Consider the following 18160-nt stretch of genomic DNA (forward strand, 5'->3'; position numbering starts at 1 on the left):
AAAAGGATTTACTGCATTTTAAGGCTTCTAATGGCTAGTTGATTAAAAACAAATAGCAGAATTTGAAAAAAGAAAGCAGCATTGCAGGTCTTTTCGAAGTGAACTCACAAATATACAATTTGTTTAGAAATTCCTTTTTTCAAAAACTTTTCATTAGTTGTAATTATTGGAGGAGAGCATACTGCTGACATAACAATTAAGCCAAAAACATGAAAACAAATACATTTTTGTGTATTTAGTTTTACCTGAATATTCTTTGGCACATTTTCACCTTCCATCCCAGGAATATGAGGTCCTGTATGAGGTTTTGGCTCAAGCCAGAAAGACACCAACCATCTAATGACAATAACACGAGCCTTGATGAAAGGTTCCTTTGTGCAATATATTGCCTCATTGGTTTCAGCATCTTTCTTAACTATTACATAGTGTGGCTTTGGTCTCATTTGTGGTATATCTGTAAGAAAATAAAACATCTCAAAAATATGTGCAGAGAGAAAGATCTGCATAAGAAGGAAATCCTAAAACCATAACCAATACATATGAACTTTCAGAGGTGTAGTTTTGTTGCATTCACTGTTGCACCACTCATTCCAAGATGTGCTGGAATGGATGCAACAGAGAAAATGTCAAGAATTGTAAGACAACAAAACAGTTGAATTTTCTCCTGAAGGGAGACAACACTGTTGATCCAAAAGACAGACACTTGTATCTGTTATGAAGAACCTTTAATTTTTTTATCTGAAAGTGATTTCTATAGCCTCACATTTTTGCTTGCATTTCTTTTCTATGTAAGTAAACACATTTCATTATTTTCAGGTTCTTTTAAGCTACATCATACTCAATATTTAAAGATGAACTTCAGCAAACTCACTGCTTCAAATTTTCACTGAAAACTACAAAGTTCCAAGTAGCAAAGTAACTGTTAACTAGACTATGACCTACACAAGAAAACTACTTTCATATAAAATTAATATATTGTCAAATTTCATCATGGCTACGATGGGAGATACATAATTCCAAAATGCAAATGCAATAAACACAGCCTCTTCTGGCCTGGCAAAAGGCGAAAGATTAATAGAACAGAGAAATCCTGCTCCAAAGCCACATGAGCTTTGCAGCTTCACCTAGTGCCCCATCTGCACTGGTTAATTTTGCTGGACTTTGCTGCCAGACCACAGGCACATACATTCTCCTATGATTTAGCTGCAAGATGATTCTGTGGCAGTAGCTTCTGTACTGGCTTGTAGGGAATGTAATGAAGGATGCTCAGGGGCACATCAGCTGGCAGGAACTGTGCTTGTTTGGGGACTGTAACTGACAACTCCATTTTTGCCATCCCATGTTCTACGCGATGGTTCAGAACTGTTTAGCTTTTCTGGTTCTCTACTGTGCTAGAGTCATCAATACTCCTGAATCTACTTCAGAAAAAAACCCCATGACAGTACTTAGTAGCTTGGTGTGGATGGAATGAACACGTGTGTTAAAAGCATTACAAAGATGGGAATACACATGGATCCCATTTTTAAATTGGGCATTTTTCTGTGACTTAACACTACAAAATGTTATTTCTGGGTTTTATAACCCAAGACATGGTGCAGAATAGTTCTGCATTACCAATCATCAACCTGAAGCAGCAACGGTACTTTCATGTGCAAATGACATTTCTGTGCAAGCGGCATGGCAACCAACTCTAGTCCTTGTTCTAAAAGGGCAAGTATGAGATGTGCTCCAAAACAAAAAGAAGATGAGTATTTGTGTGAGGACTGATTATGGTGTGTGCTGTCAGGACACCCTGATGCTGGTGTTTCTGTACCATGATTTTCATCTAGTGAGAGCAAAAAAAACCCAAGAAACTCAAACCAAAACAAACATATATCCATATACAGAGAGTGACAGATTGGACAGAGATGGTATGTAAGCACCTCAACTCTTCTACAGCCTGCAGTACATGAGCAAGAGAGAAGTTCCATGGTTTTACAGGCCAGACAGAAGGCAGTTCAAGGATACTAATGGTGAAAGTCAAAAAAGATTTTTAAAAGTCACACTGAACAATATAAAATTATTCCCTGACTCTATCTTCCTAATGCAAAGTCAAGAGTTGTTTTAAAGGATCCTGCGTAACTTTGCCAGTTTATGGTGTTAGAATCCAAGAGGGACAAATCTGGACAGCAGTGAAGAAATAATCAACTTTTGTCTAGGCAATTATATTGTGATAGCCTTTTTAAGACATCTAAAGTGAAATCAGCCAACCTGCCAGACTGCTGTAAAGATTTCCGTGTTATCACTACAAATACACAAAATCCAGCACCTGCACTGAAGATATCCATGCTGGTCTATCTCAGCATCATTTCAAAAGCCACATATGTAAGTAGTGATAAACCCGTCACATTGCTGCTAAACCAAGGAATGCTTCCTGTACAGACTTCAAAATTACATCCACACTTTTCAATGGAAGCATTATTATTAGAGGAAAAAATCCACATGATTCTTGCATACCATCTACCTACATAAGTAACAAATGCACAGAATACTTTTTGACAAGTTTACAAATGGTTTATTTACTGCAAATAATAAAACCCCAGTATATTGTTTACATTCTGTGGAAAGCAGCAGGTTAGTAAGAAAATTAAAAACTAAGATATCTTAAACAAGCACGTATAACAGTACAATCTGTGAAAAAGGAAGCAAATGCCTGGTAGCACAGCATTTAAAGATGCAAAAATCAGTTCTCTCTGGTATCTACTAGCATTCAGCAGAGCACAAAGACTGCAATACTGGCAGTATTTTCAGAAAGATTAAACATGCAGTAAACACGTTTTTGCAGCACACTGTCTCCTTGTTTCATGATAACCTCTCAGAACATCCTCTTTCTATAATTTGTTTCAACTGCACTATGTGCTGCAGCTGCTTCTCAAATGTATCCTCCTTCCAGCTGCTTCTCGTATTTTCACATTTCTGTCCATCTTGGAAGAAGGTATCAAGGCTTCAGATGAGACCACAGACATATAACCAAAGCAAAACAGAGCTTGTTAGATGGACTCAAACAGTACAAGAGGAAATATTCCCTTCCCCCAACTTTCCTTTTTTTCTTTCTACTGTGTTTTGGGCTTTCCCCACCCCCTGCCCTTCCCCCTCTGGGAACCTGATGTGAGCTGATGGCAAAAAGGGCAGGAAGCTGCAGGTGGTGGAAGACATACACAGGGTAGAAAATTAACAAGCTAGCAAAAACACAGTGAATCCCTGTAAGCTTTGACTATGCTTAATTTTTAAGACAATGAAGGGTTCATAAAGAATGAGGAGCTGAAGACAGCTGTAGGACAGCCCACTTTAGTGTTTCCCTGTAAATGAAGGAGCCCATCTAAATAGCTTAGAAATGGCTATGATGGAAGAAGCAATGCCCCTGGAATATTACTGCCAGATCTATAGTTCTTCCTAAACAGCTTTTAACTCAATCTCAACAGATATTTAACAAAGACATTACAATCAAAGTAAACACTAAGGCAAAAAAAAACCCTCAAACCAAAACATAATAAAGCAAAAAACTCTAAACAAAACCAAACCAAATGAAAGAAAAACAAACAAACCAACCCCCTCAAAAAACTATCTCATGAGCTTTTGTAATGATGTATTCCTCTTCTAAGTCTGTAATACTAAAGCCAGAATTTGAAGGAGGCACAATACTAGCTTTCTTGTAACTGGAATGCTTGGTGCTTGTTGCCGTAACCAGCGTATTTATCAGGAAAGAAGGAAAGAAATCTCAGTCCAATATACTATCTCCAGTAAAGCCCTGTATCAATGCTTGCTTATTAAAACTACTGTTCTGATTTGTACCTCATGACTTCTCCTAAATTAAATGTTACACCTGTAGCATGAGAACTGTTCTTAGTAGCAGGCTCAGTGCCCAAGTTTGCCCTGCTTTCAGCCTCAAGGCTGTAAATTAAGAACAAGCACAGGATTATTTTCAAATAGGCCGGGAAGATGCATGCCAGAGAAGAACATCTTAGAGGAGAAAAAATAATTCAACTTACTGTGCTTCTGTTGTTTTCATCACTGTATTGTTCCAAAAATCCTCATTATAGTTGCTCACTGTGCACAGTTATAAGGCACTCACAGTAGTTTTGGAGATCTGTGCACATTTCTTCTTGTTTCTCATTGTCCTCTTCTTTACTAAGGCCTTGGAAGTTTCTTGTTTACAGTTCACAGAAAAACAGAGGACTAGAGCAACACTTCTATGGAAGACTCAATCAAGATCTTCATAGAAAGAGAAAAATAGCATTTCCATATTTCTTGTTCTGGAGCATCAAGCAATGGTAGGTTTGCTTTCTCAGCACTCCTTGCTATCCCTCGTGTAGCTGTTTTATCGCTGAACCTCTTCAGCACCAGCCCAATAACTCTTATTCTACTGTTACTTATGGCTGTATTTATATTGGCTCTTCTCCCCTAGATGAGAAGGCCTACTGTTTGTCTTTCCCAAGAGAACAGGTTTTGACATAACCATCTCTGAAATCTGAAATAAATAAATAATCTGAAATCTAAATAAATGTACATGGACTGGAAGAAACTAAGACCTTTTCAACAAACTTCCCCAACGGCCTGATTTCAGATTATGGAACTGTGTCTGGAGGTCGCTACTAGTTCCTTTGAGATGCTGCATCAACAGATAAGAGGAATGGTGATGTGTCTGTATTACTCAAGTGATGAAATGATAACTTAAAGCCTGTGTACAAGGTATTGCTTTGCAAAGAGTCTTGAACTCTGTTGGCCTACAACCAACATGTGCATGTGTGCATGCAAACCTGAGATAAAAAAAAGTAAAAAAAAATAAAAAAAAAAATCAAGATTTGCAAACAACATTCTGGTTTAAAATGGGCTAAAAACTGTAAGTAAAAGTCAGGTTTGCTTAGACAAAACCTAACATCCCACTCTCTGTAAGGAAAGATACATTCTAGCACCATCAGCTCTGAAGAGTGTGCTAAACCCTAGCTTCCTTTTCCTACTGCAAGCTCCTGATAAAATGCAGCTGGCACAAAAATGTAACTTTGCCCTGTCAGAACTGTGAGCAAGCACCATATAATCCAAACACTGGGATTCTGTACAGATAAAGCCAACACACCCAAAGAACAGCACACTAACACCTTTTATTTCAGCAGCAGTAGCTTCTCTTCAGAGCACAACTGAGATCAACAATATAGGTCCCATTACAGAGCAATTTTACAAGAACATTTAAGTTACCTCATTGAGGCCAATACAGCAAGATTGACTCTAATGAAAGGGTCAGAGGCTTCCACAAACAAAGAACTGAAAACCACGAACAGGAACCTTAACATGCTCTTTCATGACAAATACTTTTGGAGAATACCCTTCATGGGCAACATGACTCAAGCTAAAAACTGCTTTGCTATATTGTCTTATTAAGAGTTAGAGAGCACAATTACCTGTCTCAAACATTGTTAAGGCCACAGAAGGGAGGAATTTGTGACAGGAAATTGCTAATTCCAGGCCTGACAGAGGCAAGATGTGGTTAGCACATCCTGGTTAACACATTCCCAACTGTGACAGACTGTGAGAAAAGAAGCACCTGCTTATACGCATATCAGCGGTCAAAAAAGCATCATCCCAAGTTATGGGACAGGTGGCATCTGTGGCCACCAATGGCCACCAAAGCTCCCCTGAATATGCCTCCATGGACACCCAGAACTTGGGCTGTATAAACGCACTACAAGATGTACTGTGTTAGGATCTAGGGGGAGGTTAACAAAGCTTAGGAAGAATGACGTATTACTGATAGTGGATACATAGAATACAGAATTTAGGGGCCACAAAGACATTTGGCAGAAGATAAGGAAGAAATTATTAAAACCATCTCAGCAATTCTGCTGAAATCAGATCCAGTTGGGTAAAAGGTAATTTCTCTGGGGGAGATTGCGACCACTGACTCACCAACACAAGAAACCCACCATCTCAGAAGAAGAGAGAGACTGAACATGCAGACTAACTACATAAGCTGCATTTAACCAATAGAAGATGGAATACTAATTAATAAGAGAACTATATTACTTGTAGCCAATGAGTATTAATTCCTTTGTTTGCTAAAGTGTATAAATAGTGAAAAGATTTAATAGTCAGCGGCAAACCTTGTGGACCCAGCACACCTTTCAGCACAGAACTTACTAACAGATGAACAAACCAGGTCCTGCACCCCACCACCAAGCCCAGGGTGCAGAAGGATCAACAAGACACTGCTGGATCCATGGGTGGTGACTAGCTTCTGCTCACACTCTCTCTCCTTTTCCCGCTCTCCCTCTGTCTTTTCTTTCCTCATGCACTTAATGTTACAAAATAAAGTCAGTACTGTTGAACCAGTATTTGGTCTTGTTGGCACTCTCGGTTGGGTAGAGGCATCTCTCACTAATCAGATCATAACATCACTATTAGATAAAATGTAATGATCTTATCAGCTGTTTTAACACTTACCAAGTATAGGGTTATACAAGCTGGTCTCCTTACAGATGTTTGGGAAAATAGAAGGTAAGTAGTACTTCTTAAAATTTGAGAATAAAAATGAAAATCCCTTTTCCTGGTTTTCCTTGTTCTTCCATTCTAAACTCTTAACCTTAAAAAAAGAATTCAGACAAAGTAAATATCTACAAATAGAAGAGAGAGGTAACTGATAAAATGTCCTCTTTATAAGGTATTTCTTTGAAACAAAATCCTATATATTTTAATAAACAGTTTTAGAAAAATGAAACAGAAACTAGCTGGGAAATGTCAATGAAACAAAGACTGTTCTCTTCCAAAATACTGTTTGAAAATGAACACATAAAATACTGAAACCAACAGAAATACATTCGCTTTTGCAGTCATCTTGCCAAATCAGGGAGTAAGCCCAAATTGACTGCTTTTAACAAATCTGTTTTTATACTTCAAAAAGTTTTATAAAAAAAGAATAATTACCAAATAAATAATTCCAAATAGTTCTTCAACAACTTCTAAGACATTTTGACTATCAAGTGTACATATAGTCGATGTAATAGGTACTTGGATCCATTTGTGTAATTGGCAACACAAAACAAATTTTTCAACCACAAGCAGCAGAAGATACAACTCTAAAGTTGAGTTACACAAATGTCCTTTCAAGGATCGTGATTGCTAAACATTCCCCACTATGAAGTGTTTTCCTACATGGTAAGTACTACCAAGCATGGTAAGTTCTCCTCAAGAAATCCAACATACAGTTTCCATCTTTGTTCCTGAGAATCCATATGCCTGCAGAGCTAAGTGACCTGCCAAGTCTATCATAAATAATATAAAGGAAGACTTCCCCCTCTCTTTATTTTTTCCTTTCTTCTCTACTTCCCCATTTCTTACTCAAAGGCCACAGTCCTATTATGATCCATTTTCAGGGCAATGGGTCTGTAGAGTGGAACACATATGCATATATTTCACTCTCCAGTGTAACTCAGTACAATGGGTGATACATATAATTCAGTGACACAAAGTCCTTTAGCAGAACTTCGTATCAAAGGAGCTAGCAATTCTCAGTGCCTCTAAAGGGACTTCAGCAAACAACTTCAGAACTCACATAGTGAACAAGCTCTATGACACCTGTCTCAATGACTTACCTGCATTTAAATATAATACTAACAATTTATTACAGAAAAATCTTTAAAAATATAAGGGCTATTTTTCTTCAAAGTAAATAGCCAGCATTAAGCTTACCCTACAGATCACAAGTATGAAGACCTCTGTTCAAAGTGGGAGATGCTGGAAGCAATAAAATGAGGTTGAAAATTATTCCAGCATGGCAAGTTCACAGAGAAAGATAGATAAAGGGAAGCCATGAAATGTTTAACATTTATCATATTTGTACACTGTCCATCTTCTCTAGTAAAACCTGCAAAAGTGTGAAGAAAAACTTACGGATAGCCGACTGGGTCCTGTGGGACAAGTCTGACCCAGAAGGAAGTATGCAGGAATACCTACCATGTCATGCAGCACATGACAGCACAGCAGGCTCAGAAGCAGCACATGCTAATTGGCCAGCAAATCAATTACATAACATATAACAGCTGGGCCACAGTTTTTGACAGAAGCTTTTGCTACGCCTTGTACTGACTGAGATCATGGAATTGTCAAACTTCAAAGGGAAGAACAGCGTGTGTGTCTGAGTTGCACATCATGGACTAAATACTCATTCAACTCTTCATTTTCTGCACACAGTTGATCCAACTGTTGGTTGAAGACAACAGGACAGGGAAGGGGAGATGAAAATGAGAAGGGAGCTGAAATCAGCATTGCTAGAAGTGACTGAAAGGTCTTGTTTTGTCTCTATGCCAAAGTCTGACAGAAGATCCTGTGGTAACAGACCTAGGAATCTTCACACAGAAGACAGGGGAACATTTTTCTAGAAGAATTTGCTTTTTACAAAAAAGGGAGCGGCAAGGAGGAAATCTTAAAAATATTTTTATATACATTTGCAGTGCTACAAGTAAAAAACTTACTATAAAGGACAAAGAGGTGTTAATTGTTTCATACCTGTTTGCTTGAAAACTATAGAACATACCTGAATTACCATGTATTTCAAAAGTGCTTCTAAAAAATAGCTTGTTAAATCTTCTTGTCCTTTATCTCCTGATTGTGGAGGAACAAGTGGAGTGATTTCTTCTATAGTTACTTGAGCTATTTAAAGAAAAACAGAAGTACATCTAACATTTAGACCATTTCTTCTCACGCGTAAACATCTACCAAGCTATGAAAGTAGAAATGCACTGCAGCAAGCAGAGACAGTTACAGGTAAAACAGTCCACCCATAGATTAATGAAAATCAGGAAATTTTGACTAATAAACCACCATGGAACTAATTTCTTACACATATAAAAAGCACAGCAGACAGTAAGTAGGTTTTCTATATGCACTTTTGGAATCTACCTGCCAAACCCAAATTTTTCCAAAAGGTGTAATTAATTTCTTCTGGAATTTATGCAAACAACAGTGTAACACTTATGGTACACAAATGCCAAATCTTTATTTACATCTTTTACCATTTGCCCATTTAGCAGTTGATCAGTTGCATTTCCTTTAAATTTTACTAGCTGTATCCTTCTTTGCCTCGACAGTGAAGCTAGTTCAGAGTTGATTTTTCTCCTGTTCCTGTAGTTAGATGTTCACATACAATTCCTTGCACTCTGAATTTCACAAGATAACAATAAAAAAGGGCTTAAGTAGATAGCAAAATTTTACTTGCAGACCTATCCTGCCATGAAATTTGTCTGCTGTGTTTCAGCAAATTTAATTGCTAGTCATGGAGACACTGCTTTCCTCTACAAGCAATAAAATACTTAAATACTAAGAGAAGATGGAAAGAAGGCAACAGCACAACATCCAGGGGAAAAAGCATTCAAGTTCTTATTCCCATTTATGTGACTGCACAGTTTGCACTTACATTCAAAGACCCCATCTAACTGCAATTCATTAATAAATGAGTTTCAAATCCCACTATCAAGAATAAATTGAGTTAGGAAGCACTTAACATTAGAGTGAACAAAGGAAAAACTGTCCTAAGAATCATCTTAAGAGAAAAATCATCCTCACTCTATTGATTAGGGCCAAGATAATGACCTTACCATTAAGAAAAAAACATCAGAAAGTATAAAAACCTCATTTCAGAATGCTCAAGCTTTTCCACTGATGCAAACCTTTAGCACCTCAAGTTTTGCAATTTACAAGGTCTGATTATTTTCAAAGATTCCAGGTTGCAAGAATAGGACAGCCTTAATTGCCTGGTCATACACAGACACATTTTTCCTTACACACTGCCCTAACAACCACTCACTCTCTTGAAGGCCACACCAGAAACTGCTTTGCACAGCCTGCTCCCTGGAGTATGAACAAAGCCAGTGCAAATGTTTGACACAAGCAGAATTCCTGCGCAAGTTTGCAGCAGATGCAGGATCCTCTTGCAATTCTTAAGAATTACACACAATTGGTCAGTTTATTTTCACCACTATGTGTTAAGCTACAATAGCCTACCTGGGGGGAAAAACCCCAACAATCACAAAAAACAACTGATCCTGAAAAACAACAGAAAAGACAGAAATTGCTTCAGAAAGAAGATCTGACAAACTGCTAAGAAACTCATCTCAGCTCCATCATCTCCCTGGGGACATATGCATGTCAGTTACTTCAACTTGCCTTGTCTGTGACAAGATTTGAATTATGTCAAGGATTGAGTAATATTACCGAATTACTTACTTTCTTGGACATTAAGGGGAGGGTTAATGAGATTATCTAGTGTTCGGGGTCCATATTCAGACTGTGGTGACGAAAATCCAGGAATCAAGCAAGAAAACATCCATAATTGCTCCTTACTACAGTTATTCTGAAGTGCTTGCAGCCACAAAAGAAAGAGACGCACACCCTCTCGACGTATCTTAAAGGAAAAAACATGGAATAAGTTATCTTGTCCCAGAACAAAGAAAAGCATTTCCATTTGTCCTGGAGAGAGAAGGGGAGCAATAAAAAAATAAGAGTATGACCCCCAGCAATCAGCAGAGCCAAATTAACATATCTGCTGCTCCTGATGAAATGCAAGGGCAAGCCTGGCACCTTCACTGCTGTTTGCCTCAAAGAATTTTTCACATGGGTTTCTCTGAAAGAAGAGAAAGAAAACCAACACATATCTAATCACTTGCTTGACTACAGCACTGTGAGATGCCACATTAATTTTTCAGAAAAAACAAAGGCCAACATAAAATTTCCAAATGTGTTCATGAATTATAACAACAGAGTGAGCTTTCTGTATCAGAAGGACCAATTCTACCTTCTTCCATTTCTCCTTCAAAAAAAGGTAATGGACTCCTAGAGCATTCCCTTCCTGGCTCTCACACTGGAGAATTTCAGTACCAGAGGAGCCTGCAGGTGGTTTACAGAGGAGTGGTACAGCTGTTTTGTCCCATGGTCAATCATTTAAATTACTCTACCCACCAGCAGGTCTCCCTGGCATAGATAATCTTCCAATTCCAAGGTAGCCTGAGCCCTAGAATCAGCTTCCTTGCCTGTAACAATGAACAGTTAAGGCTTACTATTTTGTTAATGCAAAATCCTTTAAACCACTGGCTACTCTATATAAACACATTACTACTGTGAGGAGTTTGACTGAGATAAAGCTGATGATTTGAAGTCATTCTTTCATGACACACAAGTCATGATCTGGTTCTCACGCCTATGCCTTTACTGTGAAAATTTGTCCTTATATTCTTATTTGTATTTTTAAGTATTATAGGTAAAAGACCATGCAATTTTTTGCAATACCTTTAATGAATTTCCAGTGTGAAGAAGCTTCTTTAAAATCAACCCTAAAAAAAAAAAAAAAGGAGAAAAAAATTTATTTGCTTGTGTTCTTTCTTTTTATATTAAGTAAGATGTCAGAGTTCTCGGTCAGACTTGATAGTCACTTTTAAACAAGTCCTTGGCAATCTCCAATTTAATCTTGGTGACCTTGATACCTTCAAGCGATTGACTCAATGCCAGAAGGAAAAATAACCAAGTATCACCTTTCATAGCTTCCTCATATAATATCTTTCCCCAAAGATTTTTGAGATGTGCACATTAAAAGTAAGTCATCACTACGCATAGAATCAGCATTCCCTGTTTACAAATACCTCATGTCAATTCTGAAATGTATTACTAAGAGAAAAAAAATAAGGAAAAAAATAATAATTAAAACTTTCAACTTTTCATCTGTTCTTTCTCAGCCACTCTTCTATTTCTATATTCCCAGATTTAAATCTATCTAGAAGAGTATTCACTACATCGGTGAGGTTTTTTGTCTGTTTCTCTTATTTTCTTTTTTATTTTCCTTCACCCAGCTTGCAAAATTTTCAAGACCATAACCCCTGTTAAGCCACTTTAAGTTTAAGGAAATGAATGGCATAGTAGCCACTAATTAGTAGCTACAAACAAAAAGTAAAATGAAAGAAAAAGGGAAAGAGAGAGGGAGAAAACAAAAATCAACTTACCGATACTATGAAATTGCCATCTCTGATGAATCCTTTCAGGAAGGAGTTGTAAAATTTTCTATAAAAAACCAGAACCCAAGGATGTATGTTGTAGATATCACTCTTGAAAGACCAAACAGCCCTTTCACAAAGGCCACAGATCAGAAGCTGAAGCATCAACTTAGAAAATTCCCACAATGTTTTCCTTGGAAGCACTATTGTCCTTTCAAGATGATCCCATTCCTAAAGCTAAGAAGCCCAAAGGCTCTGACAGACTGTCTCTGAGTCCTGCATTGGAGACTTCAGATGTTACTGGAGGTCATTTGGCTCCACTGCCTCTCTGATGGATACTGCTGCTTACAGCAGAGGGAATGGGATGGAATGGGATGAGTGTCTGTCTCAGTTGCCCTAGTTCACAACAGATTGCATTAAGTTATTCCACCTTTCTAATGGCTTCAGCTAGGATGTTCAGCTGTCAACTTGCCTCTGTGGCACAAGCAAACATTTGCTTTAGCCTTCTCAACCAAGGGGTAGTGAGCTACAGCAAAACAATGAAGACAAGACCTCTACAAATAGAATGATCATTTCCAGAGACAAGAAACAGAGCACAGTTAGTAATTAAAAATCTATCATGTAGGACTTGCAACATTTACATTAGAGGCATTTGCAACTTGTAAATAACCCGATTTCCCAAATGAATTTCTGGTTGTGGCCCTCAAGCACACTGTGCAAATGCTTCCAAAGCACAGATCACACAACATTCCTTTATGCAGGAACTAGTGAACAAATGAACTAGCTCTCCTTCAGATTCAGCAATGTACCTCACTAACAAATAAATAATAACTGAATTCATATTCAACCATGTGATAAACATCAATCAGCTTTTAGTTTTGCAAATTTTTAAAAAGCTCAATGCTTGTTCTATAATTAGAAGCCTCCATCAAAAAGGAAAGATGAAAACTTGACAAATATAAGCTGTTTCTAAACTACAGTGTCTGCTTAGAAATGTTCTAATTTTGTTAAATTATTTCATTAGTATCCAATTAATCTTGATTAAGATACGCTTTAAGAAACAATATTGTGAGATGCAATTTTCAAATAATGAATATTTTTTAAAATAAGGAATATTTTTCAGAAAGGATCTAGAAAAAAATGTGCAGTAGCAATCTATTATGAGAGAAATCAGAGATAATATGTAATCAAAAGGTCAAAAATAAAATGATTAAACAGATATCACCTTTCTAAGAATTTCAATGTATATAATACATTATGGGGAAATACCACCACCAAAGACTAATCAACTATCTAGAGACACAGAAACATCTCTTTCCAGTTAAGACATCTTCTTGCAAAACTGCAAGTCAAATTTTTATTTTTCACACAAAGCACATAAATGCAGCTCTATGCAAAAGGAAGAAGGAATGCAGTTAAACGCAAAGTGTATTTCCAGACAACTGTAGAATAACAGGACTTAAAGAAAAAAAATTCAAAATATCTTACCTCAAAAATAAAAAGAATAGAATCTAATTCTTCTCTCTGAGACTTGTGACCTAGTTGCAAAAATAAATAATTAAAATAGTTAAATAGTTAAAAATAATCAGAATATGCACTTTCTTTATCAAAACAAAGACCCTTAAATGTGTAAAATGAAAACCTGCATTTATACAACCATAACTTTGCACTGCTTCTGCAAATAAAAATTATACTCCACAAATAAAGTTTATAGCAGCTACAATTTGTATAACTTCCTATTATGGCATCTACAGCTGGGAGAGATTAAGTTACACAGTATCTTGTGAAAGAATAATTCCGCAGAGCACTAGGTATAACACCTTAAGAACCCTCACTTTGCAAAAGGGCAAACAGAGTCATCAGAGAATAAACACTCCTTCCTCACCTCCACTGAATACACATCTCATTGCTCTGCCTTTATTTGCAAAGTTAGTTCTTAGACATATTTCTGCATAGCTAATGTTATCATTTGTGACCAAACAGAGCTTTATTTATAGCACCCTGCTTTATTTTACAACAAAAACACAAGCATCAAGAAAAAAAGAGTTCTATCTGAAATACTCACCTTTTTGTTTAAGGTTCACTTCAATAGTCACAAAGTTTTCAAAGAACACATAATATATATGTGAAAAATGTTGGTCGAAAAACTGTTTGAGATCAATTGATTCTGCATTCTCTGAAAAACAGAACAGAACACTATTTATATTTCTTTCAAATATTAAGAGTCAACCATTATCCAGTGGTAAGAACTGAAATATTTAAAAGAAAAAATATTGTTTTTAAAATAATTAAATAACTAAATAATTAAAGAAACTATTGATGTTTTCATTCTTTACACTGAGGCTAATGAAATTCAGTATGGCATGCTGTAAGCGCCTAGTGAATTTTAAAGCAGAAAGCAGCATCTTCTTGTACACCCATTGTTTGCATGACAGTAATGCAAACAAATGCCTGCCATGAACCCTAATTCCATCAAGACTAGCACTGTACAGATTAATTTGGTTTTAATTGTCAATTTAATAGAACTAAAGCTAGTGACACTGCCCGAACTCTGAAACAGAAAGATCATCACAATCCCCAACAGTAAGTACTAAACACAACTAAGCTTAAAGAACGTGGAAGAAGGATGTTAAGTGAGGAACATATCTGCTCTGTAGAGAAACAAGCTGGGAGGACACAAACAGAAGCACTGGATTCCCACTGTTGCTTCCTTATTCCCTCCAACTTCCAACACACACTTTACTTTGCAGTCTGGCTCAGTCCCCCACCCTCCTTTCATTTTGTGGTCTCAGGAGATCAGAAGATGGGACCTCAGGGATACCCTCAGGTGGAAACATCACTGTATGTATAGAGGAATGTGCTTTCTTCTGTACCCCAGGAAGGTTTCCAGACTCTCTTCCCACAACTCTCTAGATGGTTTTCTGCAAATTCCCAGTAAAGAAATACACAGTGACTTATCTTGATTAATTTTAAAGTGATCATTTTAAACAATCAAGCCTTAGTACACACTGAAACAAAAGACACTCCCTCTCCTGTTATTCAACTACATAAGACTTGAGAAACTAGGTGGACAAAACAATACCATGGAAGCACAGAGGAGCAGGAAGACAGCATTTCAAGTGGCAAAACTCTCCTCTTTTTCAGAATACTCATGGGAAACAAACAAAACCAAACAAAAGCAAAACATGAAGAAAAGTGAGGCAAGCAAAACTTTTATACCCTTTCACCAGCTGTATACACTGAGACATCCTCTTTCACGGTAGATATATCTTCTAAACAGCTCCTTCTGTGTTGGATCACAGGGTTTTTAACCTGTTTTAGAATTACATCAATCTGTATCATCTCACACGACTGGATATACACAAATGGCAGAGTATAAAGACAGGAACAATCAACTGAAAGGACGGCCAAAAGCATGGCATATTTTCAGTTATGTTTTCTTATGTAGCTCTAGAGGATTATTAACCCAATTCTAACACAAATTTTGCCATAAAAGTTTCCAATACAGATTTAATTTTTGCTGTATCACAGCATTCTGCCAACACCTTGCATAATGAGCGTAGTAGAGCCAGGGTGCTCTTGGAGCAGTAGGGCTACATCAGCAACCAAGATCAACTCAAGCAAGGCAGCTCAGCTAGGAATAAACAGCAGTCCAGAGCAGCAAGCGTGCACCTGACCATCTAAAGGCTTGCCAAACCCCCGGGTTTGCAGAAACTGCCACATCATCTACAGATCAGCAGCTCAACTGCTACAGTTTAGCGACACAAATGCTAAATGACAACAAAAACCAATTCCACTTGAAACAAGCTGAATGAGTATTTTCAGTTGATCAGGGAAATGCATACAAAATGGAGCTATGACTAGAGCATAAGCACAACAACTACAACCATTTCCGCTCATGGGCAGAGCCTTAAGTCAGTCCTAGGCTAGGGACAGGAAAATACTGGAAGGAAAATAAAGAGTTTGAGATGGATGGATTAAACAAAAAAAAAAAAGAGAAAGCAATGATTGAGACCTTCAGGAGAAAGAAGGGTGACAGAAGATATCTTGTAGTCCATATGTTTATAGGACTGTATAGGAATTGCACGTAGAAAGCAGTGGAATGGTTCACTCAATGCAAAGGTGCAGAAAACACTAGTTCCAAATGCTAAAGTGATAGGAAGCAGTTAAACAGGGTCCCTTCCAATCAAAACACAGAAATGCTGCATTTTTGCAGGCATGTTAAATGTTTCATTTCCTGAAATAGGCCCTCATTCTTTCCTCAGTCATGGGTCAACTCTGAAGCAGACCAAAAGAAAAAACCCGAATGCCTAAACCAAATGTATTCTTTAAACACTCAATCTTAACACAAGAGTCAGTAATTTTTGGAGATGCTATTCCTAAATTCTTCAGGCAACAAACTGAAGACTTGTCTACATAACCAGCTGAACACTGACTATCATTTTACCACATAAGTGCATATGTACAACTGGTACTGTGGTAAGGCATTCCACCTTTGGGGTGCGGGATGAGGAGGAATTTCGAAAAATTGTCCTTTTTAAAATTTTTTGTTTGTTTTCTACTTATTTAAAAATAATATGGTGTCAATCATCTCAAAAAATGCTTGAAGGAGTAGACCTGTATTACTACCACTAACACCCAATTAACATTAAAAGCATACCCTCAGAATACAGTTAGAGCTTGCAAGAGTAGGAGGAGAGTAAAAAATTCCTTGACTTTGCAATTTCTATAGCAAATGCATTTCACTCTGATTCCTTCCTAAGAACACACTTGAGAGCATAATCAAAAGCAAGTTTTTTAAATTGAAACCAGTTAACAACTGAATTCTTGCAATAAATACTATTGCTTCAGATGGAAGAAAATATAACATTTTATTTAATGGGAATTTTATTCTTTTACTACGTGAAAATAATACTTTTTTAAAAACCCACTAACTGTTTCTGTTAATGCTGAAAAACAGCTTTCCTCCTGAGGGAGAGAAAACACAGTTATTCATCTGACAGGCTTGCCACCTACAGCAAAAGAGAACATCTGCTCAACATCAAAAGACACCTATAGTGATTCAGACAGCTGCTAGTGCAGAAATTTGGAACCTTGCATTGGTCAAGAAGTTTGGAAGTCATTAAGAATACTCTGACATGAATTATGGCAAGAAGAAGGAGGGGGAAAATAGCAGATACAGCATGGAGATAACAATGTAGACCTTGAGAGAGCTTGATCTGGCCACCTGTAAACGTCATTCCATTTCACAGCTACCTCTACACTGAACACAACCCATAAGACTAATACATGTATGGAGAGACTACTGCTCTCCTTGATTGCTGTACCATTAAAATTTCCAGTTATATGCTGCTGTTACAGCTTTCTTCCTTAATCAAGGATTTGATCTTTTTCCTAATGTCTCTAAAATTTTCAGTTTACCTCTAACCTTGTCATCAGCTAAAGGAACAGCTCCTCAACTCTTGCATCATAAACCATTTTCTCCAACACCAGGTCACTGTCTCTTCTCTATGCTCTCTTAAAGTACCATGCATATTGCATACAGGTAAAAATCATTTCTTCTACAAGCAGCATAACCTTTTCAGACAGCCTGGAACCAGGAATTTGCAGGAAGTTGCTTGTCTGCTTTGACTAGTTAAATATTTTCTGGCTTTTTAAGAAGAGACAGCTTTTTTTTATGTAAAGTGTGATTAAACAGAAAGAGGCTTTTCTCTATAACTTCCTATGCATTCCTCTTTTTTAAACAAAAGAATTTCACATTCTTCCACCACAGGTCATGTAACTAACACAAACTAAAGTATTCCTTCTGTTCTTGCTTCTAAATCTGGATTGGGAGGAGGGAAGGACTCAGAAATAGAGCTGGCATCATATGAAATAGTTGGAAAAGTTCCTCAGAATGGGAGAGGGAAAAATGGGATACTACTGTATTCCAAAGGGATGTAAAAACTAAAGTTTCTACTGTACAAAGCATAGTTTCAGTACACTAAAATCCAGATTTTCAGCATTTTATGAAAGCTAGTTGTCAAGAAAATGCAGTTTTCTTCCCAACAGCAATAAACATGGATCTTTGCAGTTTTTTCCTTAATAATTTTCTGTAACTTAATAACTGGTACCAATCTGATCTCCATACTAACTCTGTGTTCGGTGGTGCT

At 37.2% G+C, this 18160-nt stretch overlaps 1 protein-coding gene across 10 annotated transcripts in view; it reads right to left on the minus strand.

The window, feature by feature from the left end:
• The window catches only part of RALGAPA1 (Ral GTPase activating protein catalytic subunit alpha 1), a 130834-nt gene that overhangs the window by 105191 nt on the left and 7483 nt on the right, over positions 1–18160 (minus strand). For all 10 annotated transcript variants that reach the window (XR_011151415.1, XR_011151414.1, XM_069017821.1 and 7 more), the window contains exons 2-9: positions 14074–14184; positions 13497–13546; positions 12018–12075; positions 11311–11354; positions 10252–10429; positions 8564–8679; positions 6475–6613; positions 246–454 (exon numbers count right to left, since the gene is read on the minus strand). Coding sequence is in view for 8 of the 10 variants with exons in the window: in XM_069017821.1 (XP_068873922.1) it covers positions 246–454; positions 6475–6613; positions 8564–8679; positions 10252–10429; positions 11311–11354; positions 12018–12075; positions 13497–13546; positions 14074–14184 (905 nt within the window). In the remaining 2 variants the exon portion in view is untranslated. The remainder of the gene's footprint in view (positions 1–245; positions 455–6474; positions 6614–8563; positions 8680–10251; positions 10430–11310; positions 11355–12017; positions 12076–13496; positions 13547–14073; positions 14185–18160) is intronic.

Source organism: Aphelocoma coerulescens, chromosome 5 (genome assembly GCF_041296385.1).
Source record: "Aphelocoma coerulescens isolate FSJ_1873_10779 chromosome 5, UR_Acoe_1.0, whole genome shotgun sequence".
NCBI lineage: Eukaryota > Metazoa > Chordata > Aves > Passeriformes > Corvidae > Aphelocoma > Aphelocoma coerulescens.